The sequence below is a fragment of the Xiphias gladius genome, chromosome 17 (assembly GCF_016859285.1).
Source record: "Xiphias gladius isolate SHS-SW01 ecotype Sanya breed wild chromosome 17, ASM1685928v1, whole genome shotgun sequence".
Classification (NCBI taxonomy): domain Eukaryota; kingdom Metazoa; phylum Chordata; class Actinopteri; order Istiophoriformes; family Xiphiidae; genus Xiphias; species Xiphias gladius.
Window position 1 is genome coordinate 22,595,364 of NC_053416.1, and position 23,662 is coordinate 22,619,025.

The following is a 23,662-nucleotide window of genomic DNA, read 5'->3' on the forward strand; positions in this document are numbered from 1 at the left end:
TTTTACTGTTTGGTGCTCAGGTGTCATATGGCAAATTCATTTAGATTACTAAATGGGACTTAATGCCATCATTCAACTTAAATTATCTGTAATGTGGCCTGTGGAGCTTTTATACTGCATAGCACAGTGCTAAAATGGTTATTGTTTACAAGCATGAAAAGATAATGGGAAAATAATTTTGTTTATATCTAAAGCTTTTCACATAATTGTGAATTGAGGACTTCAAGGTTTTAGTCTTTCCAGGGGTTGTGAATGTAGGCCAGAACCCTGGACTAACAATAGTCTTGGTGTGAGTGAGAACTAGTTTGGCTTGTTGAGTTATGGTTCATTTGCATCAAATAATCTAAAATGAATCAAAACTTGTGGTAAGATGTTCCAACAAATGATTTCTAACCATTTAAATCTATTTTGTAGTGTACAAAACTAAGTGACAAAGAAAAAAGCAAGAGTCTGCTTATAAAAGCCAGTTTAATAATTTTTCATAAAAATAAACCATTGTAAAGATTTTAAAAAAAAAAAAACTGAAGGAATGGATATTCCTGCCACAAGGCCTCGGTGATGAACAGAACTGTGCTAATTTTAGAATTAAGCCAAATTTCCGTTAATACATTTTAATTCAAACAATATTAATGTTGAACAGAGAAGAAACATGTAAGGAATTTCATACATTTGAATTCTATCTTAAATGTAATTCAACAATCGACAACATAAAAACTTCACAGAGTAGGAAAACAAAGCAGTCATCTTCATTATGAGGTGTCCATTGGAGGCATTTCTGAAATGTAAAAACAAATGTATCTTGCTTATTCACCAGATAATGTACAAGTCATTATTTATTTATTTATTTTATTTGAAATAACGTGAGGGAAGAGCTAAGCCTACTGGGGAGATAAACTGAGTTACTGTATCTCTTCTCTTCTCTACTATCAGCATGACGGAGAGCAGTTTTAGTGAGCATATGACAACGGAAATCTTCTCTGATGATTGCAACAGATTCCAGAAGGTGCCCCTGGGTAAGAGTCTGTTACAGCATTTTGATGCATTGTTGGACTTTGATGTAACTTGTGCTAGACAGACAGGATGAACAGCAAACTCACGTGTTTCATTAAAGAGGAAGGAATCCTGATACTCCTTCATGTATTGAGAGGATCTGGCCTCATCCAGGAACAGAGAATACACCCTTTTAATGTCCTCCACCTGAACTTCTGTCCCCTGAAGAACCAAAAACACACAGGTAACCTCAACACGAAGGCTAATGGCAATCATGACTGAACTGAAATATCTTGATTAAAAACATCTGCTTACAGATGTTGATGACAGCGACATGTATTACAGCTGCAGGAATAAAAATCTGCTTGTCCAGACTGAGCTAACCTTGCGTTTGCGACACACCAGTCCTGCGGTGCTGATCAGCTGAATGGCGTAGCGCAGCGACGTCTCCATGCCAATGCGAGTCAGGACGGTGTGAGCCTCCTCACTCAGCTCCACATCCTCCTCCTCACACCTGAAATAAAACCCATGCAGATTTAATTAATTTCCACACTGGGAAGATGGAAACAAAGTTTGCTAGTGAATGTTTAGTGCAGATTCTCACCGGATCTTGAGGATCTGCCTCGTCTCTTTTTCGGTGTAAGGCGAGGTGGCGATGATGAGCAGGCGATCCAGCAGGTCAATAGGGATGCCATGAGGGCTTTGATAGTTTGTACCACGGATACTGAAAAAAAAAAAAAAAGGGAGGATATTCAGTATTATGTGATAAATATTTAGAGTTATAGTGACACCTCAAAACTAACATTTTTTTAATTGTTTTGTAAAATTATATCACCTATCCACCATATGGATATTTCTTTATTTGAACACGTGACCACAAAATTACATTAAAAATAACTGAAAAGAAATGCCAGAGATTTGAAGAATTAATTCTTATTCAGAGAATTTTTTTAAAACTAAGTTAATTTTTTTTTTTTTTACAGGAGCCAGATATACAGGTTATAAGAAATGTAACATGCCCAGAATGGTATCAGACATTCCTAAATGAGATATCTCAAATGATGAGATGGGAGATAAACGTAGATGCAAACAGTACCGAGTGATGCCTCTGTTGGTGGCCATAATGAGAACTGGGGACAGGTCACTCTCCAGGGCACGGTTCAGGAAGGAAAAGCACTCCATGTCCAGCATATGGACCTCATCAATAAATAACACCTGGGGCCACACACATGGAAAAAAATCAGTCGAGTACAATCACACGGACAAGGCCAATACAAATACAAATACAAATACAAATACAAATACAAACACACACACACACACACACACACACACACACACACACACACACACACACACAATTGAACCTACCCCTGGGATGATCTCTGCCTTGCCCTCTTCTCTCCACTCACACACTTTAGCATTAATCTGCTCGCGGACTTCAGACTTGATCTCTCCGGTGTCTCCAGAGAAGAGAGCCAGGAAGCCCTGTGTACGGCTGTTGATGACGTCGATTTCATGGAGGGACACTGTGTGGACCACCTCTTTCCTCTTCTGCAGCTCTCCCTCTGGACACTGTACAAACTGTGTCTATAAAAAAGGTAATAAAAACAATAAATTTCAGTTAAAAAAATCTGCTTCATTAAATGAACCACTGTTCTGCAAATACAGTATTGCTATATTAAATAGTTTATTTCAAACAAGGTTTAGCAAATGGATTTTGCGAATCCACCATGGACAATGGCCAACAGCAAATAGCAGCAGAGTGAAAGAGGTGGGATCATTATCATATCCACTCTATCATTGTGCATTTTAAAAACCTAATACTGCTTTGCACATAAAATTGGTCATTTTTTTAAACATAATTCAATTGTACACTATTTTAAGGAGAAAACTCCTGTGTTACAGCATCTGGATTTTAGTGATTTGACAGCACACCTGAGCTCCCATGGCATCATAATCTCTGGCTCTGGTGAAGGAGCGGCCCAGCTTGCTGATCTTTCCGGTGGCTTTGTCAATGGTAATAACATCTCTGAAAGACAACAAAGAAATACCGTTTAATTCACATATGGCTGTCGATCAGGCCTGAGTGTTATGAAAATGTAGAATACATAAAGATAACAGACCCTGTAAAGATCCACGAACAAGAGATTAACTTACCCCGCTTGTACCTTCTCTTTACTGAGACTGTCAATCATCTTGTTGCCCAAGTCATATATTGTCTCCATCTCAGTAGTCTTTAGAGTCAGCTTGCCCACCTTGGCACCCTGATAGAAGGCAAAGTATTTTCAGTAACTGGATAATCCAAGTGGGTCGTTTTTAAATAATGCCAAGCGGGGGATTCACATAGTTATTCATTCAAATATTTTCTAAAGAGAGGCAACAGCCAACCACAGTGTAAGCAACCTACCGTTCCAGTAGCTGGTCTATCAATCTGAATTTCCACCACCTCTCCCTCAATAATCTCTGTTTCTTCTCTTTAAAAACAAACAAACACAGTGAACAGCAATTCATTTCAAACAATACGAATTACGAAAACACAATCATTGTGTTTGTGCACTCACTTGATCCTCACTCCGATAGCTTTTCTAAAAGCTTGGCTGAGTGCCTCGGTCTTACTCATCTCCAGAGAGAAGATCTCACTACCAGCCAGCGCTGTGAAGGGTGTATCAGGGCCAAGAGACTGGGCAATGCCTGCATAAAAAAGGAAGTTTTTAACAAATTTATGCTCAGCAACTCAATCTGGGAGCAGGAACTCTTGCTTTACAAAAATATAATTTAAACCAAAAAACACATCAATGCAAGGCAACAATATCACTTCCAGGGGAGGAGGATGAAATTACACTGTGTTCTGGAAAGCCTCCTGTGTGGCCCTTACCCATAGCAATGGCTGTCTTTCCTGTGCCAGGTTGGCCAGCAATCAGTACTGCCCTGCCAGCGATGTGGCCATCTTTAATCATTTCCAGAATGACCCCTGCTGCCCGACGGGAGGCCAGCTGGCCAACCATCCCCTGAGAGACCTGCGGGTGAATACAAACAGGTATCCTTGAGGCCAAATTCAACACATATTAATGCACATCTGCACATCATTCCGTGTTGTAATCAAATATAGTCTTTGAATCCACAGCATTTCTGCTTATACTGAGCTAGCCTAACAATTACTTGACATACACTGGATTTTAAATACACAAGATTTCCTTATGGAGCCGTACTCTAAATGTCCCTAAATACATCCCTTTAGATGTTAAATGCCAACTAAAGAGGGATTGAGTCCTACATCTACATGCTATGACCCAAGACTTAACTCTACCTGTCTTGGCTCCAAAGCATCATCCAAACCAAGGCCCCGAATGTGAGAATGTGCACCTGAACACAAGATAAAAATTTAACACATTAATATTAACACCATTTGGAAGAGGGAGTTACGACCAGATACCACTTACACCAACATACAACAGAGCTGGCCTATTTTAAAACACATTAAGAAACTATTAATTTGCACTTATCAGCTGCATCACAGTCAGGATCCCATAGTTAATATAGATTCTTACCAATTCTCTCGATCCGCATGATATCACGAACCTCTGGAACCTTTGGAGTCGCCATCTGTATTAAGTACAAAGCAGACAGCACAAGTGTCACAGAAATAAACAAATACCACTCCCAGCTTTTCTACCTTCCATTACCTGTGTTAGATCATTGAATGAAAAATACATAATGGAGCAAAACCTCTCCTGACATACCGGTACTATGCATCTTTCCTATACACAGGCAGTCAAATGTTTTTATGAACCCCATCCACTAGACGTGGCTGATCATCATCAACAAGAGTGTCGATCTACGGTTTCATATTGGTTTTTGTATCTTGTGGAACACACACATTTTTAAATTCTCTCATACAGATTTCTTACCTATGTTTTCTCATTTTAGTTTATAATGAGCCAACTGCTTGAGAATTACATTGTAGGTGTACTCCTGGACCAGAGCTATTCTCTTGTGTACTTAGGACGTAACCTTTGTTGATACTTGTGGTCTGTTCAATTCAAAACCGCGTCGGGTTTCATCCCTAATCCACCAGCGAATATTAAGTTACTTAACCAAGATGGCGAAGTTTAAATAAATTAAACTAACGTTGGAAGAATCTGCCCTGTCCAGTCGGTTGTCATAGTTACAGTCCCCCATGCATCAACACAAGTGTGTCTCGAAGGCCAATTAGCCAAGTTGCTGTGGCTTTTTACGGGTAATACGTGTCGCTTTTACATAAACTAACCAATGAGGTGTCGGCAGGTTCAACTTGAGTTAAATGACAAGGGGAAGCCAGAACTCTAACCTGCTATCTTCTGCACAGTGCCGGTTCGGCGAAATGGAATGCTAACGCTAACTAATATTATGTTAGCAAACTAGCTAGCTCCATTCATAGGTTTCGGCCTTTTGTAACTACTGCTACATCCCCATGCTGGACCCAATAGGAAGGATTTAACTTAAGCTACGCGCACAGTGCTAAAAAAAAAGACTTAAGCGATTAAGCTGTACTATATTTATTACATTTATCGTATGAAATATACACCCACCTCTGCAGCCACACTTGTGGAAAACGTGAGCTCGCGGCGCCTCTTTCCTAAGGTACACGGGGTAATTGTGTCCGAAGAGAAACGAGTCCCTCTTCTTCTATGTGCAAGCTGCGAGGCTGACTGCCCTCTACAGGCCCGGTGGTAAAGAATGACGAGGGGGTTGAAACGTTATAATCTCTTCATTTAAATGTAGGTCAATTACTCAGGACGAGGAAATCATGAAGTCTGAATTATGCTTTTGTGACTTTTGAGTGGACTGAGCATATAAACTATACTACTTTAGTGTAGACTAAGGTCAGCGATGGGTGCCTCGAAGACAGATATTTCCATTCCTTCGAAGATTTTTAAATTTTACTTTGTCTCCTGTTCTCCAATTAAAATGACTCGTATCTAAAAACTGAATAAAACCTGTCTTTCACTACATCTTTTTTCCCCCTTAACTTTTCGTGGTGTAAAAAGACAGGTATGTAGGCTATACAATCACTTTCCACGGTGTAGGACTTACAATACAAAACGTGTACAAAACTCCAAAATGAGAGAGTATGGTCTATCCTTGCACGGCCGAAGCCATAGGTAAGCTGGGCAGTGATGTCTAGCCAATGAACCGTACTTCTCACACTGCTTAAGAATGTTTGGTATCTCCAACAGGGAATCGTCTCTGGACACACACGCTTCCCCAGGAGTAACGTGAACAGTGGCCGGTGAAAGCCCTGTTAAGCACTGCATACATTTCTCCACTAGAGGTAGCAAAGCTCACAAGTGATTTTACAGGTTAGAGAATTTCGAGGCAGAGCCACTGCATGCCAAAATTTACGGCAAATTTGCACGGCATTTGTACACCTGGAAAACACACTGGTGGAGGGGGGGCTATTTAGCATTATGCAGGCAGGTGTCTCTGACTTTTCATTGGCTCCGGGGGGGCCGGAGCCAATCCCAGCTGACAGTGGGTGAGAGGCGGGAAACACCCTGGACGGGTCGCCAGTCTATCGCAGGGCTGACAAACAACCACTCACGCTCGCATTCACACCTATGGGCAGTTTAGAGTCGGCAATAAACCTAATCCGCTAGTCTTTGGACTGTGGGAGGAAGCCGGAGCACCCGGAGGAAACCCGCTCAGGCACCTCCGAGAACATGCAAACTCTGCACAATGACGGGCCCTGGCCAAACCATTATTACATTTTGGCAAATGCATGTCGATGTATCCGTGTAAAGCAGCAGCTGAAATCAGACAGAAATGGTCTACAGGGGGATTCTCTCCTTCTAGGTACCATATTTACAAAAAACAAACAAACTATTGTGCCATTTTTGTTAACATGGTACCTAGAAGGAGAGAAAGTGATTGATCTCAATCCCCCTGTAGGAGACCATTTCTGTCTGATTTCAGTTGCTGCTTTACACAGATACATCAACATGCATTCGTCAAAATGTAATATATATTGTCATTTTGTTCTGTGGGCGGCAGCGTGGTGCAGACTTCAGTCTGCCCTCCTGTATAGGGAAAACGTGGAAAATTATAATTTTAGAAAACATATAAATCAAGGTTACAATATCAGATAGAATGGCACTCAGTAGAGGGCGTACCTCCACCAAAGCCAGTGTCAAACAACATACACCGGACCGGAGAAAAAAAATTAAAGTACTTCATAGTAAATGATACAGAATATGCCCTGAAATATAATGGGTTCTCCCTTGCCCTAAGCCCGTCCCCTCACCGAGTTTGGTGTCAATTGATTCAGTACCTTTTTCATCATCCTGCTGACAAATAAACAAACAAACCAACCAACAAACAAACAGACGTGGCTGATAACATAACCTCCTTGGCGGAGGTAATGAAGAATGGCAAAGGCTTCTGGAGGAGTTTTTCATATCCTCTCCACGATATCTTCAAAGTTTTCCCTTAAGGCTGCAGTTCTAGGATTCCATAATCTAAACCTACTTCTCTCCACAATCACAGGAGGACGATACTGAAAGTTACAAACTACTCACAAAATCTTTTGTTTCTCATTGTCACCAGTTGTCATGTTTCCTGGTGTGCAATCATTGGCTTGTGTTCAAACTAAACACATGATTTGTCAATAGCCAGGTCTCTAGAATAGCTCTCAGCAAAGAGAAAATGGCCACCAGTTTGAATTGCATTTAGTTTTTTCCCCTACAACGATCGAGTGGAACTCAGCCCATTTTACAGTTACTTTTGTAATGAATAGTAGCTCATGTGTTGCATCATGAATACTGCCCAAATCCAGACAATGAATAACTAGATGATAAAGATCTTTACTGTCAGACAGGTTAGTTCAGCATACCATAAACAATTAAAACTGCTGCTGGATGAGTTTCAACCATGTGTGAACTTAGGAGTTCTCGGTTACACCCCACCTGTTTCTGTACAATTCCTCTCAAACCTCTAAGGCTTCCACAAAACCAACACTGCTGTCAACACACAAAGCATTAGTCATAACACACACACCCGCTATCTCACTCTCATCCTGTCTCAAGTTGATCCATTTTATTTTCATTATTTTATTCTGTTATTTATTTTGAATGTTGGTGATACTAGTATTGCAAACTTTTAAAAAGTATATGAATTAAGGAATGAACGAAAACTGTTTTTTCTTCCGTTTCCTATTTCATATTTTAGTGTATTCATGTTATGCAGGCTGAGGGGTGATTAACTGAGGGGCGGGGAGTAAGCATAAGGGAATTTTTGAGAATAGAGGCATGGAGTAAAAGTACAACATATCACAGTTTATCCTTGCTATAAAATGTTTATTGATAAAAATGTGTGTATATTGAAAAAAGTGTATCATAGCCTCTATAGATGATCAAATGACATATTTCAATCAAGTACAGACTTCATTACTTTAAATAATTTAAATGCTCATTCACTTTACACACCTGAGCTTGTATAAAACAAGTTGATTTGTAGAACATTCGCAGTCATCAAAAACAGGTCCCCTGATACTCAACACATATTGTATAGTCTAAAAAAAAGAACATCTCCAATCTTGTAAAAGAATAGAATATAACATATCATCACGGAGTAATAATAGTTTTATTCAGTATATCCATACCAAAACTGAATCACTGTTGTACATTGATTATTGGAAGTGAGCTATTTTACAGCTGGATGATGGTGATGGCCGACTCATACCAAACCCAGAAGCCAGGATAGACGGCTTCACTAAAAGATGCTTTAAAGCGGTGGATGAGAGACATGGTGTCCCCTACAGTGTAGAAAGAGAGGGTACCCCCAGCTTGGTCTAGGAACACCCCTATACGGGAGGAATAGGGCAGGTTGATATCTATTTGGTCCTTGTTGTGGCGGGCTGAGTAGCTAGAATCAGAGCAGAAGAGGCTCCAAGACTTGCGGTTGTAGCCGATGCGGCAACTGTCTCCATAGCCGGTCCTCTTGATGCCTTTGTAGGTGACACCGATGGCAGCCCCCTCCCCGCTCCAGTCAACCTCCCAGTAGTAGGCGCCTCCAGAGAGGGGCTCCTTACACAGGACTTGGGGCAGGGAGTCAAACCTGGCGGGGTTGTCACCGTAGGACTGGGGGTCTCTCTTGAGGGAAGCTTTCCTGTTACCTCGAGACAAGTAGAGTTGTCTGTAGGCTGTGTTTGGGTCCAGAGTGAGTTGACAAGCATCTAGGAAGAAAGAGAAGTAAAGTGAACGTTTACTTCACAAGAGGGAGCGTTTAACTTAAATTGCTCGGGTTAATGAGGAAAATCTAAGATGGTCAGAGTCACTGTTTCACAGCAGCTGAAGAACCCCCCACCTCTACATCACCGGCTGCAAGGTTGCAGAGCATGGCAGAATGTAATGAGGATTTCTAGTTCTGTTAGATGGTTAACCAACTTCCATAATAACAAGATTTGAAGGAAAAGTGGGACACCTTCTGACTGCATACACAGAAATCAGAATAAACCCAGGGATTAGATGTCACCTGCCTGCTGTCTGCAGGTCACAGTTGGTGGGACACCCGGTGGCCTCGACTAGATCTGCCCGGCCTATTATCTGGAATGCCAGAGGTATCAGCACTGTTTGAGTTTGACCACTAGCAGAAGTCCATCTAACAAAGAGCATCTTTAACTGTAAAGTGAGACCAATGACCTTTGAGCACCTCCTCCAGGGATCTTAATGACCAGGCCATTTTTCCCCAAAGCTTTAAATTCTTAGCCTCCAAGATTAGATACAAGTAAAAACTGGTTAACAGAATAACTAATAGAGTATTCGTATGATTTGAGAAATTTATTTTAGTTTCTTTTTTTGGTGTTATTCAGACTGGTTAGTAAAGATCAGCTTTTTCATGAACTCAGTAAAAACGAGGATAGAACACAAAAATGCTGTCAAATGCAACTCAAGTAAAAATCACAAAGCTGTGCAAGTGCTAGCCAGTATATTTGTAACAAGTTAATCCCAGTCTCTGTCAACACTGTAGGACAAACAGTAGTTACTAAATTTAGATTTTGTGGTCAGTCACAGGGTCTGACAGAGAACCACATCAGCATCTAATTTGCCTCATGAATTGAAATGAGCAAGAAGAGCAGTTAACTGTGTCACTGCAGAAAACAGTATCAGAGAAGCCGAGACTCACATTTCAGGAAATCCTCCCTGTACTGAGGTTCCTGGACTGGTACAGATTTGTACATGGCAGCTTCATCCTCTGTGGAAGTAAACATGTATATATGATCAGTTTAGTGATACTATAGATAATTACTTTCTATTACATCATGCTAGTAATTACAGAAAATTAATTGACATTGCTGCACAATACACGTGTTCTTTCTATGATTTTCACAAGACTGATAATCAAGGCTGGTATAATGTGGGTAATGTTGATATTCTGGTTGTATTAAATCAGATACTTTGACTGTTACACTATCAGTGAAGCTGATCTGAACCATCCAAGACCATGTGACTTGATTTTCTATATCAGAGAAGTGTGTTAATGTAAACTCGGTCAAAGTAAACATTTAACCATGTGGGAGCTGAGTGACCTCAGGCTACCCTCTAATGACCAAACATCAAACAGGATTGCACAAAGCCTATTGAATAGAAAGGAAATTGTAAGTCTATTTGACTCTCCCCTGGTCAAATTATGCTCAAGTTTGAATTTGGGTCCGTATAATTTCTAAATACTATAGCCACACTGTCTCAGTGGACTAACTATAAGTAGTTTGTAAATTATTAAAAGTAAACGTTCTTTGTACTAATATTATTACCACATTGTTGTCCACAAAAAATCAGCAATAGGAAAGTTTTTTTTTTTGAAGGGCTGACTCACTTCTTATTGACCGTCTCTTTTTGGATTCATCCAGTTGACAGAAGGTCATTTTGTTGACTGAAAAAAGAAAAAAAAATGAATATCTGAACATGGTAAAATTGGTAATATGTTCATTTCATGTTCAGAGGATTGAAATGATATCAAACCACCATTTTTGTATTTTTCTGTCACTTAGAACAACAAGGTCTTGATGCCGGCACCACACTCACCTGCCTTGGCTACCTTAACCAGTTCATCATTGCTGAATTCATTCAAGTGCTGTTTCATCTCAGAGACGGCCTTAGTCACTGGGCCGAAGGTGAAGTAGGGGTTGACGCTCACTGTAGGCAGCTCCTCAGCCTCTGTCTGAGCTATCAGCATGTGGTAGCTCTAATTAGGAAAAAACAGCACAGCGTTAAGATAATGTATGCTTTAAATTTGTCCACATTTTCTTTCACTTTACACCATAACTCACATTTTCAGTTAGTAGTTAGATCTAACTGACATTTAGAGTTGAAATGTACAGTGAACAAAGAAAAGGTGGGAGATACAGAGTGTGACTATATGTTGTATGTTGTATTAAATATGAAGTTTTGTAAGTCTGTCTATGTAATAGACTGGTGAGCTGTGTAAGGTGGAACACCAATGCATCATGGGGTAGGCTCTAGCCTCCTGAACAGAATAAGCGGTTTAGAAAATAGATGGCTGGATGGTGGCATTGTGGCGAAATCGTATTGTGAGCCTGGTACTATATCTAACTGAACATTGAGTATCCTAATGTTTCTGTTTAGTTAGTTATCCAGTTACCTGGATGAAGTGGATGTGGTCTTCAGTGCGGGACAGCTGGGTGATCTCGTTGTCTCTCCTCTTCAGGTCAGCGATCTCATGGCTCAGACGCTCCATGTGGCCCTCTGCGTTGTTGAGTGCCGCTCTCTTGTTGGAGGAGATCAGCTTAGCCATTTCCTGCTGCATCCTCTCAATGGAGCGCATCATGTCGCCAAACATCTTCTCACATTCCTGCAGCGCTCTCTGAGCTGAGTTCTGCACAGGAGACATGGAGGTATGCAGTGAGTCAGCTGGGTGTCACACTGGTTTTACTAGCACACTGAGGGAAGCTGTCATCACCCCAACATGAAGGAATGTTGTCTGAGTTGGTGGTTGATTTAACCTTCCATTCAATCTGTAGTGGTTAGTCTGGTTTTAACTGCATGATGGATGATAGTGGCACAAACCTTGAGCGAGTCCACTGCTTGTTTTAGTTCCTCCATCTGCTTGAGCCGGTCATGAATCTTCTCCTGGATCTCAGCCTGGGTGGCACCCAGCCGTTGCTATTAAGAGAAAAACAAAAATTCTTGACATTGATGATTCCCATTCATTTAGAATAAATCATCTATTCAAGCTTTCTTAAACTTAAACATTAGACTTTATAATAATAGTGTACAGCTCAGCTCATGTAAAAATCATACACAATAATTTTTTTTGTACATGCAGGTAGTAGACTTATTTCATTTGGGTGAGTCTCACAAAATGCTTGAGGCTTTGGTTAATGAGCTTGTTTCGTCTACTGTAAGCTGGTCTTTCATGCATTACTTGCCACTGTGTCGCTTGTGCAATGAACCATGATATGACTCACAAATGACAAAATGTTCATGTACATTACACAATACTTGTCATATTGAGCAAAGCACATTTCAGCATTCTTAGGACTCCTGTTGCGAAGCCACTGACAGTCTGAAAAACCTGTGTTGTCAGTTTAAGTAAAAAGATACCAACCTGCTCCTCAGCCCTCTCCTGCTCAGCAGAAACCATGTCGTGACCTTTGTGTTCTTTCACCGTACACAGCACACAGATACACATCTGGTCAGTGCGACAGAACAGCTCCAGACCCTTCTGATGCTGGGGACAGATCTGCCTGTCCAGGTGGCCGATTTCATCCACCAGCTTGTGCCTTTTAAAAGTGGCTGACTCAAAGTGAGGCTTGAGGTGCTTCTCACAGTAGGAGGCCAGACACATCAGGCAGGTCTTGATGGCTTTGTGCTTCTTGCCAATGCAGATGTCACAACCTACATCCTGGGGTCCTGCATAGTTGTAGTCAGGGGACGGGGGCGGCGGTGGAAAAGATTCAGAGTTACGTTGGATGGTGGAGTGCCGGGAGCCTCCCATGCGTCTTGGTGTGGGCCTCTTGTTGTAGGTGACCCTGCACTGTGGGCAGAGGAATGAACCCGTGTGGTCAGCATGGTCCCAGTATGTTTTCAGGCAAATGGAGCAGAAGACGTGGCCACATGGGATGGACACAGAATCCCTGAGGTATTCCTTACACAGGTAGCAGCTATCCTGATCAGATGACATGAAGACAACTCTGTGCTGTTCCCTCTAATAGAATGAAGATGCTGCAAAGACAGTCAGTGACTTGTGTCAGGACAGTGGCAAATTGATCCCACAGGTACTACGGGCGCATGTTATATAGAGTAAACAGAGAGAGAGGCTAAACTGGTTAAACCGAAACTAGTAAAACAAGGGCGGGGCAAAGAAAGGTCACAGTGAATCTATTACAGTATGTAAGGAGAATGAATGAAATGTGTGATTATAAGATACAAGGTTTGGCCTTGAGAGCAAAAGTTTACTTCTTCAATGTTTTTTTTTTTTTTTTAATTTCATATAAACACTCACTAAAAAGACTATCTAGATAGGTCTTACGGACTTTATACATTTTTGAGCAGGAAAGGTTGTGAAGAGCATGAAGAGTGACATTTAAAATAAAATTTGTTCTATTTGCATCCTACAAATAGGTGAGTAAAAGAAAAATGTACAAGACTTAAGTAACAAGGCTTCCACGAAACAATGCAATGTGAAGAAACCACAGGTGTGTCACACTCTACTGTTGCGTGTACTATAATTGCTGAGTGTAACAGATTGCCTGGTGACAGACTGTTCCCACTGGACATGTGATGATACCCACTCAAGTCACAGTACAAACTGACCTTACTCTAAAGAGATTACTTTCTGCACTATGACTCATAATAATACAACTCCTTTTCTGGTGATTAGCTGTAATGTCCCACGTGTATCGGACTCATCAGTGACTCCTTTCATTATAATGTAGGGTCTATGGATGAAGTGCAATGATGCCAAATGAACTGCTTTGTTGGCTTTGGCTAGATTCAGTTGGTTTGGTCTTCTTGAGCCAGTGACAGGTTGACCTTCACCTTACCTGTAACCAGTTAATTATCAACTCCATTTACTTTTACTTGCATTTCATTACCACTGATTTTTTTCTAAGGTCTGCCAGGACACCCGCAGTTTATAGTCATCACTGAGATTCTGTTTTTGTGGTATAAGCTGAACTGTTGTACTTTCCCAAATAAGAGAATGTACTCCACCACACTCCAATTATTACGGCATAAGAATGTTTGCTCTTCTGTGCTAAAAACCTTGCGCTTTATATTCAATCTTACAGGGAACACACCTCCCAGCCAAGATGGAGTTTCAGGACTGCTGAAATTGAGATAGGAATGCAACTACACTTGATAGCCCAGATAAGAGGCCGGCTGAGAAAGCCTTCTTAAAAGATGCCATTGTGTTGGAGCCAGCAGAGGCTGAGCAGAGTTCTAGGCATTATAGGGCCTGTTGTCTGTCAACAACAGTAACTACAGCTGACATGCAAGACTAAATGTAGCATCTTATTTGACAAAATGGCCACTGACTGTGGCCATACTCTTCAAGTGATGCAACGTTAATTGAGACTTGATGTAGTGAGGATAGTATGATGAAAACTTTCAGTGTGAACAAAAACATACATTTACATTATTTGCAGTTGTAAATTTGTTTTCCTATAAAGATCCAAATTATTGATTGAACCACTGATCTTAATATTACATAACAAAATTAAGGTTAATATTACAAATTTGCAAGAATTACTCACATTAGGACTTTTTATCTCATCATTTAACACATTGCACTTATTGAATTCAGTAAGCCTGACCCCAAGATCACCGTTGACAGTGACAAATGCAGCAAAAAAAATATCAGTAATAGTTGAAAATGGTTTAGTTGAGTCACTCTCCAGATTTCCGGTGACTTGTATGCTCATGTAATTGAAAATTAAATTCCTTTTTTTCAGTCGTACCGGCAACATTCAAAATGGCACTTCAACAGGCCTCTAAACAGAAACTAGGATTGGTTTTGACTTAATTAGGATATTTTATTATTGTCATGCAAGTGTTTTTTTTGTACTTTGTTCTACCAATGCAATTGGCCCTTTAACTCTGTTTTAGCCAGGAGATAGCCTTTGCTGCCATAAAACAAAAATAGAGAATTTTTATGGGGAAGAAGGACCTGTAGGCCTACACTTACTACAATTAAACTTGATATATATGACCCACCGTACACAGGGTGTTTCTCCTCAACTTCTGCACCTAATGAAAATTTCTTTTGCCTAAGAATTTGTCTCATACTAGACAGAATTGTGAGAGCAAACACAATCAAATGAACATTTGTCAAGCGTTATTATTTACATGTGACCCTCTCTCCACTTACAAGCTTGTGTTACAAAACAAAAAAATGCTATCTGAATTATTTCTAAGATAAGCACTCAGGTCTTATTTTGTCTGACTAATTTATTTGCTTATCATGTATATTGTGCCAGACAGCAGATAGTCCAGCTTTTAGGTAGAACAAATATTTGCACACACACAATGGGATTTTGTATTTTATATTAAAATCTGCATTTATTTGGACCTGGTGTCCAGTCTTTCATTCACATCTGGCCTACGAGCATTTCAACATTCTTAACCTTTGTGTATCTACAACTGTTTTCCCCTAACACATTTAAATATTGTGGCTTCCTGTTTTTATTACTCACACTCAGTGAAATGGGTCCTCATTTCCTTTGATCAAATAGCCATTTGGGTTCTCCTGCACTCGCCCCGCAGAAAGCATGCTCACTGCACCTTAAAGAAGGTTGACCTTTCACCATCAGCTTGGACTCTGCTACAGATGACTCTGGAGTTTCTCTCTGCTTCATCAAAGAACACTGGGACTTGAAACAGACATGCTGCTCTTGGGCACATGTGTGTTATCAAATCTCATTAAAGTCTCTTGTATCCCTAACATTATCGTGCTTTATATTGACTTTCCCACTTTAACTTTTTAAACAGACTTGGACTGTATAGTCTTCATTTTTCTATCTTGTGTTCGAAACTATCACATAAATCCGAGCCATATTCAAAGTTTTGTCCCTTGGCAGCGGTCTTCTCCACTAACAGGTAGTTAATCTGTAAGCACAGAGTGCTCCCTTTACTCTAGAGGAAGGAAGGAAAAACTGGCTTATCAGAAAACTGACCAAATATGGAGAGGTGAAACTACCTAGTGTATGAAGTAAGGCAAGATATGAATTGAAGGTGGAGCCAATGTAGTTTTTACAAACTTAAATTAACGTTTATTTTTCTCCTACACGATTCTGGATCAGGCAGGAAATGCAAAGTACTTTAGAAAGCTTTTATTAAACAAGAGTTCCTTGACATTTGGGATTTTCAAAGTAATCCTGAGCAACAGACCGACAGAAAAATACGGTAAATGGGGCAGTACTAATGCTGGAAACCAGTAGACTTGGCCTGATTGAAATGCTCATGAGAGGGTATGATGTCAGCAGACACTTCACGTTGCAGAGAGAGTCAGGGTATCCTCAAAAGTTTATTCCTTAGCTGGTTTTAAATAACACTACATTATGGAATGAAAAATGAAAGGAATGAAAAAATCACACATAACTCGGGATGAAACAGGCACACAGGTATGGAAAACAGACACTGCAACAACACAGCTGGAACTGACAGGAATGGTCTGTTTGTGAATGTGTACGCGTACATGTGTGTCTCTGTTTGGTGTCTCAACCATGACATTTTTCTTTCAGCTGCACAAACAGATACATATGTAAAGTTTCAAAATGACTTGTGAAAGTGACCAGACTGGCTTGACTGGTCTCACTGTAAATACTACAACTCTGAACTCTACCTGCTCTTGGACAAACCACCTACAGCAAGCTAAAATTTTAAACAAGTTTTTGGTGATAAAGGAAGCAAGCAGGGATGTTTGAAACTACGCCGAAACTCTGCTTGAGCTCAGTGTCTCTGTTTGTTTATTGGGTGGTCCCTTAAATTCCTACAGTACCTAAGGCCGCATTGATGTTTGTCGGACTATAACCGGTTTAAGACAATGGCGATTCTGTCTGACAACAATAGGTGGAAATACAGCTGCCGCGAAGTGTGTGCGCAATTCATCCACAGATGAGCCACATGAGAAATTCGAGAATAAAGGAAACTGGAGGGAAAATGGAAGCGTTTTCTTGCACATTAGTTGTCACTTCTTTTGCTTTTCACATTTCATTCATTCTCTTTCTTGCAGTCTGTTTTCTCTCTCTCTCCTGTCTGCCCGCCCTTGCTCTCTCTCTCTCTCTCTCTCTCTCTCTCTCTCTCTTTTTCTCCCTCTCCCTCCTTGCTCAACCTGCTTATCTAAACTGGGCAGGGCTCAATATACTCACAGCACAGGGGGAGGGCCTTGTCTGCTTTCAATCAATAACCTCTGGAATTCAGAAATACAAGTAGGTCCTGTGTCTGGCAGGCTGTACCAAACTCTTGAGGGCGGGCTCCCAGGCACAGTCAACGAAATCTATCTGCCTCTGGCATTCTCTCTGTCTGTTTCCACAGGTCTGACTGTGTTTTGGGTCCATCACAATGGCTGATCAGACTTCTCCAGATTACTTCAGCTGCTCCCTGTGTCTGAACCTTCTTGGGGATCCTGTGGCTATCCCCTGTGGCCACAGTTTCTGTATGGATTGCATCAGTGGCTACTGGAATGAGGCTGACTACACAGGGATTTACATTTGTCCCCAGTGTAAGATCACATTCACCCAGAGGCCTGTGCTGCGGCCCAACGCTACTCTGAGCATGGTGGCTGAGAAGATCAAGAAGAGTGGTCTGAACCTCAACGTCAACATGTCCCAGGGGAATATCTACGCCGGACCAAGTGATGTCCCCTGTGACTTCTGCACTGGGAAGAAATTGAAGGCTGTGAAGTCCTGTCTGAACTGTCTTGCGTCCTACTGCGAGAAGCACCTGAAGCCTCACTATGAATCAGCCACATTCAAAAGGCACAAGCTGGTGGATGTGCTGGGAAACCTGGACAGGAAGATCTGCCCGCAGCACCAGAAGTCCCTGGAGCTCTTCTGTCGAACAGACCAGATGTGTATCTGTGCTATCTGCACAGTCAGTGAACACAGGGGCCATGACATTGTCTCTGCTGAGGCAGAGAGGGGTGAGAAACAGGTAAGAAATCCTCCTGTCTCTGTCAATGACTTCTTTTAATAGACTAGATACTGAAAGGCACAGAAATAGTATTGCTCACGTATTCGCTTTCAATCACTTTCTCACAGAACGAAAGTCTGATATCATGTCAAAAAGTAAAGTAAAGTGTTTTTAAGAGAGATAAACTTGTAAAAAAGAGTCACATCTGTGATACATCAGAAATGTACAGTATAGTCATTGGAGTAACTTGAGTTAAAGCAAACAGGGTGTTCTGCCCAACTCCTGTCCCTGCACTACAACTGGTGGTTGGACTTTGACCCATTTCAATAACGCTATCAGCTAGCCTGGCAGGCATTGACCGCCAAAACAAATCCAGCTCTCTGATTAGCTGTATGGAGGCCGGGGGGAGTGTCTTACAGTTATCGCCTCTGGAAGCTGCTTTTTAGAGAATGTGGTGTTCCAGCTGTGGGATAGATACACAGAAACTGTAGACTTCCTTCCGCTGCATTGGTTCCCACCTGTGGGAGTTGGTCTGTAATAATACTGGAATGTCAGGGAGTCATGGCCTTCCACACCTCATGATCAACCAGTCACAGTGTTATAACCATAGCAATGCACATTCAAATGACACACCAGTCAGACTGCCTGTAAAACAATGTAGAGTAGCTACCACTGTCGACAGATACTGTAGTGTAAATCTGCATTGTTGAGAGCAATTATTGTTGTTGTACATAAGTAGTTTAGGGTTAAGGAGGAGTGTTATTATGGCAGGCCGGAATATGGAATAAGGATTTTTTGGGGCATGATGAAATAGTAATTAATTCGAATTAATTTCTTTACAACACGGAGAGTCAGGTTTCTCTCATCCAAAGATTTCCAACCTGAATCTCACACATCTCACTCCATCTCCCACCCGTTCCCCTCCCCCTCTCATACTAACCCCCCCCAGATTCCCCACATTCCTCAAGCTTATCTTGAAGAATGGTTTGGTGGGCTTGAGTAAAAGCTGAATTAGAAGCCCTCTATTATGCATGTCACTGCTGTGTGCACCTTGAAACATCTCTTTAAAAGTCAGGCAGCGATAGATTCACATTCCTGACATGGTCAGAATTCCATTACAGATTTTCCCCCCTCTCCCTCTGAGATAAAAGCTGGCCGCATTAAGAAGATTCTTTGAGAAGGATTTATTAGACATGCCAGAGGGCCTCCCCAGTTATTCCTTGATAAGAAAGAATGTTTGTACTGAGCCAAAAAATATGGGGCTTTGTATCATGTACAATAAAACAGCATAACAATCAACTACATCTTATGAATCAGATTTAATGCAACTTTTATGTACAACAGTAGATAGTGTGTAATACTCCTTTGTTCTGCAGAAACTATTGGGCGTTTCCCAAGCTGAGATTCGACAGAAATGCCAGGAGAGGGTGAAGGAGCTGGAGGAACTGAAGACTGCAGTGGATTCGCTGAAGGTAAGGACACTATTTTGATAATATAGGCTGTCTACCAACCAGCCGTCTCTGATGATGACAGAAAAGAAAGGCATTGCTGTAAGATGTCTCCCAGGTCTGTATAGCTCATCATGGATCAAACCATAGTGGCAGCTGCTTCTGTAAAGCACTTATATCCTGTGTGTTCTGTCCAGAATTCGGCCCAGAGAGCCATGGTGGAGAGCCAGAAGATGTTTGAGGACATGATCCGCTCCATTGAGAGGCTGAGGTCAGAGGTGACCAAGCTGATTGGCATCAACGAGAAGGCTGCTTTCAACCAGGCCGAGGCTTTGATCGAGCGCCTGGAACAAGAGATTGATGAACTGAAGAAAAAGGAGTCGGGGCTCAAGCAGCTGTACAGCACTGAGGACCACATCCATTTTTTGCAGGTAACATACAGCTTTAGAGCGACTATTTAAGACGAAATACATCTGGAATTGTGATAATATGGTTAACTGGTGGCTTCGTTCAACATACGGTATAAAACAGTACATTGACACAGAAACAATGAGAATTTTATGTGTCATTGTCACAACTTTCCTTTTTATTCTGATTTAGGCCAAATAACAGTCAGTATCTCACACTGAAGTAATTAGTATATGTGGGTGCAGCTTGGTTTTCCATGTTCATAGTGACACTATAAAGACCAAAGTCCTTTGTGACATACAGATCTCTGAACAAGCTCATGAAGTAGCAGCACTTTGATATATTATTCTCAATATTACGAGTGCAAAGTTTGTTCCATACAAATGTCACCATCTGACTGTTTGCACATCCCTTTTAGTGAGAATACAGCTCTCAAATGTTGAGTTTAAAAATCCTCTAATTTCCATGTGGGTTTCAGTGTAAAAATTTGTGACAATTCAATGTTTGATACGACATGATCAACAGATTTCCCTTCTGCGTAGTGTTGATGTATATTCATCTTGACCACAACACTTGCTTTTCTTCTTCCATCAGAACTTCAACTACCTCTGCACCCCCACTGATGACGGCTTCATACCCAGAGTGACAGTAAACCCAGACTTTTCCTTTGGGGCTGTGAGAAAAGCTGTGGCTGAGATCAAGGAACGGCTCGAGGAGTATGGCCGAGAGGAGCTGCTTAAGATCTCCAAGTCAGGTCTGACCTTAGCAGCAGAAACGTAATACTTGTACATAATGGGCATTGAACACCAAAAACCTCAATTGGCTAAATATGAATGTATTATGTCTTGCAGTGAATGAGGTCCCAGTCTACACTACAGAAAGTCGAACACTGGACAGAAGGAGCAGAGGTGAGCCCTGTCAGGTCCTATAGCAATATGAGACTGTAGCAGGTTAATTATTATCTATGTTGATAGTGCAGTTGCCCTGAAGTGTTGGAAGCAAACCACAAAGCATTTGGATCATAGACTCCTCTGTTACAAACACTGCAAGAAACATATCACCAAAGAAATGAAAGGCATGTGTGTGGGTGTATGCAGTTCACATTGACCTAACACAGTGGTTCTTCACTGCCAGGCAAAGAAATGACAGTGGACAACACTCCTTCTCCAGAGCCGAGGAGCAGAGCCGATTTTGTGAAATGTAAGTTATCTGGTGTATTCACGGGAAATGTGACAATATAAACCCTAACACAATTAATGTGCCAAATAAATACTATAAAAATGTGCTGTTTCTTCTCCCCCTAGACTTCTGCCACATGAAGTTTGATCCTAGCACTGCCTACAAGGAGCTGTTCATCTCTGAAAACGGCAGAAAAGTCATTCGCACCAGGGACCTGCAGCCCTATGGCGACAACCCGGAGCGGTTTGACAGCTTTGCCCAGGTGCTGTGTCGGGAGGCCCTATCTGGAGGCCGCTTCTACTGGGAGATCGAGTGGAGTGGGGAGTTCTCCATCGGAGTGGCCTACAAAAGCATCAGCCGAAAGGGCAAAGGCTCACTGTGTCTCCTGGGCTACAACGACAAATCCTGGAGTCTCCTCTGTTCTGACTCAGGTTACTCTGCCTGGCACAACCGGGTGGACAAAGCCGTCAACGGCCCCCACTCCCCCAGGATAGGCGTGTACCTGGACCACACCGCAGGCGTGCTGGCATTTTACAGCATAGGCAGCACCAGGACCCTCCTGTACAGGTTTGAGACCAAATTTGTTGAGCCCCTCTATCCAGGCTTTGGAGTTGGAACCTCAGTCAAGATCTGCAATGTCAAGTGATCATCGATATTTGAGCTCTCATTTGAAAATCTGAAAATATTTTCCATTTGTTTCTCATTCTATACAACTGTGCTTTTGGAATATATATTTTTGCAAAGTTTGAAACTGTACCACACCACATAAATGAAGTTTTTTTGCTTTTTGCTTTTTTTTTTTTTAGAAAAATGTTCCTTCCAAATGTGTATATACTTTTTTCTTAACCCCACACATCACATATTACGTTTTGCTTTCTGCTGTCAAATCACTTTTTGTAAGACCTTACAGAAACACATAATCACTACATAACCACACAAGTACAATATGAAGAAAAATGTTATCCTTTATAGCATCTGATAATAACTGCTGGATAATATATAAGATGTCAGTTTGTAATAAATGTCACTCTCAATGAGCTAAATCTAGTTCCCACAGATAATATTCTACCATTTTTAGATATAGCCGCTATTGTTACTTCATTGAGGCGTATTTTAGGTGATGATGTAATTATCATTCATAATGAATGTACCCGGAGGTAACCTGAAGTACATTTTCTTATGATAGGTCATTACACTATTGGCCAATAGTGTTGCATAATTGTTTCAAAATATATTGCACTCTTGAATGAGTATTACAGTAACATTCATGTTGGTGCATTAAGAGGTATTATTTTGGTTTCAGTACATTCAGAATATTTCACTGTCATTTCATTTTGTCATGTTTTGATATCTGTTTTCATATCAGTTGCTCGGAGTCCCTACAGTTTTGTTTTTCACTTGAACTAACCCTTATTTAATTTTGTGTATGTTTACTTATATAAAGGCCTACCAGAGTATAACTGTTATCCAGAAAAGACTTGTTTTGTAACAAAATTGTTCATTGATAGTTCAAAATAAAGAGTTAAATGAATGAATAGATTCCTGTGTTTTCAATATTATCTGTTTATCTGTTTTTACAAAAGAACGTTAGGACTGGACAGAATGGTGTTATATGTATATTGCCATGTTAAATTTCTAATTGGATTAGAAATGATAGGTCTGTTTGATATGGATTTAATTAAGGAAAGAGCACTACTTGTTTGATTTTTTTTTTTACTGTGTGTTTAAACAAAAGTGAGATCTAGAAAGTTTCAAAAACATCCATATAAACAGAGACAGAATTTAAAATTTGGCCTAAATTAATTATAGTGACCCACCCTATTTATAATCAGGTCACCGTGAATCAGCAAGTCACCAACACTAACACTGTTTGAACACTGACAATAATCATGGCTCCCCCTGCTGGTTGATTGCAGGAACTGAAGTGAAATCCTTGAAAGTAGAATGTAATGACCACTGTCACTATGGCTGTGATGTGTATCATTAAACCCACAATCAAGCTGCCAAAATATCAGCAACACTGTTCTGCTCTGACTGCATCTTCAGATGTGCATCATACGTTAGAAAATGCGACTTTAACCTTAGTTACATTTAAATGAGATGCTTAAGATTTTTCTCCACAAATCTACAGGTCAGGAATGTACTGTATTACAGTTCATAAAATGTACTGTTACACTTGTCCAAACAGCAGCTTACATACACCAGTTAATGTCTGAAAGCAGTTCATGTATATTTATCTTAGGGTGTAAAAATCCAGATTGGTCAAGATGGGTGCAAATCTAAATCGGTTATTAAGAAAAGATGGTGGTGAGTAAGAGTCGAATGAGCAACAGCAGTTTGTTGCTTCATATGTCTTCTGCTTTTCACAGCACATACATTTTCGATCACATCATTAACCTATAAGCCTTTTTCAGAGCCAAGATTTTAACTTGTCATAGTAGGAAAAGGTTACTAAAGACTTTAATGATGGCTACGTTCTCTGACAGTTAACAAGCATGCACAATACCA

At 40.9% G+C, this 23,662-nt stretch overlaps 2 protein-coding genes across 3 annotated transcripts; one reads left to right on the forward strand and one right to left on the reverse strand.

The window, feature by feature from the left end:
• Positions 1–510: 510 nt before the first annotated feature.
• Positions 511–15,771, reverse strand: ruvbl2 (RuvB-like AAA ATPase 2). 2 transcript variants are annotated; one of them, XM_040151479.1, is made up of 14 exons: positions 5,562–5,706; positions 4,542–4,596; positions 4,301–4,356; positions 3,869–4,010; positions 3,555–3,684; positions 3,401–3,467; positions 3,151–3,257; positions 2,929–3,022; positions 2,362–2,580; positions 2,087–2,205; positions 1,595–1,714; positions 1,375–1,504; positions 1,098–1,212; positions 511–775 (listed from the first exon to the last, which is right to left on the reverse strand). In XM_040151479.1, exons 2-14 carry the CDS (start codon positions 4,594–4,596, stop codon positions 750–752), a joined length of 1,380 nt encoding a protein of 459 aa, XP_040007413.1. In that variant the 5' UTR covers positions 5,562–5,706; the 3' UTR covers positions 511–749. The 2 variants fall into 2 exon arrangements, with proteins under 2 accessions (XP_040007413.1, XP_040007411.1); XM_040151477.1 differs by lacking the exons at positions 511–775; positions 1,098–1,212; positions 1,375–1,504; ... (9 more) ...; positions 4,542–4,596; positions 5,562–5,706 and adding exons at positions 8,382–9,202; positions 10,153–10,221; positions 10,843–10,899; ... (3 more) ...; positions 12,595–13,211; positions 15,683–15,771.
• Positions 15,772–17,387: 1,616 nt separating this feature from the next.
• ftr82 (finTRIM family, member 82) lies at positions 17,388–22,668 on the forward strand. The gene is made up of 7 exons (XM_040151480.1): positions 17,388–18,140; positions 19,496–19,591; positions 19,765–19,998; positions 20,570–20,729; positions 20,827–20,883; positions 21,110–21,175; positions 21,280–22,668. Exons 1-7 carry the CDS (start codon positions 17,550–17,552, stop codon positions 21,798–21,800), a joined length of 1,725 nt encoding a protein of 574 aa, XP_040007414.1. The 5' UTR covers positions 17,388–17,549; the 3' UTR covers positions 21,801–22,668.
• The last annotated feature ends 994 nt before the right edge of the window (positions 22,669–23,662 follow it).

What these genes read in the sequence shown, in the direction of transcription:
- ruvbl2 (XM_040151477.1), bottom strand. Translation starts at nt 13,170, where the DNA reads ATGTCATCTGATCAGGATAGCTGCTACCTGTGTAAGGAATACCTCAGG. An exon ending in AAAGAGACGGTCAATAAGAA is followed by an intron (nt 10,222 to 10,842) that starts GTGAGTCAGCCC and finishes TTACTTCCACAG; the next exon opens with AGGATGAAGCTGCCATGTAC. An exon ending in CAGGGAGGATTTCCTGAAAT is followed by an intron (nt 9,203 to 10,152) that starts GTGAGTCTCGGC and finishes CTTTCTTCCTAG; the next exon opens with ATGCTTGTCAACTCACTCTG.
- ftr82 (XM_040151480.1), top strand. Translation starts at nt 17,550, where the DNA reads ATGGCTGATCAGACTTCTCCAGATTACTTCAGCTGCTCCCTGTGTCTG. An exon ending in CTGCAGTGGATTCGCTGAAG is followed by an intron (nt 19,592 to 19,764) that starts GTAAGGACACTA and finishes TGTTCTGTCCAG; the next exon opens with AATTCGGCCCAGAGAGCCAT. An exon ending in ACTGGACAGAAGGAGCAGAG is followed by an intron (nt 20,884 to 21,109) that starts GTGAGCCCTGTC and finishes CTTCACTGCCAG; the next exon opens with GCAAAGAAATGACAGTGGAC.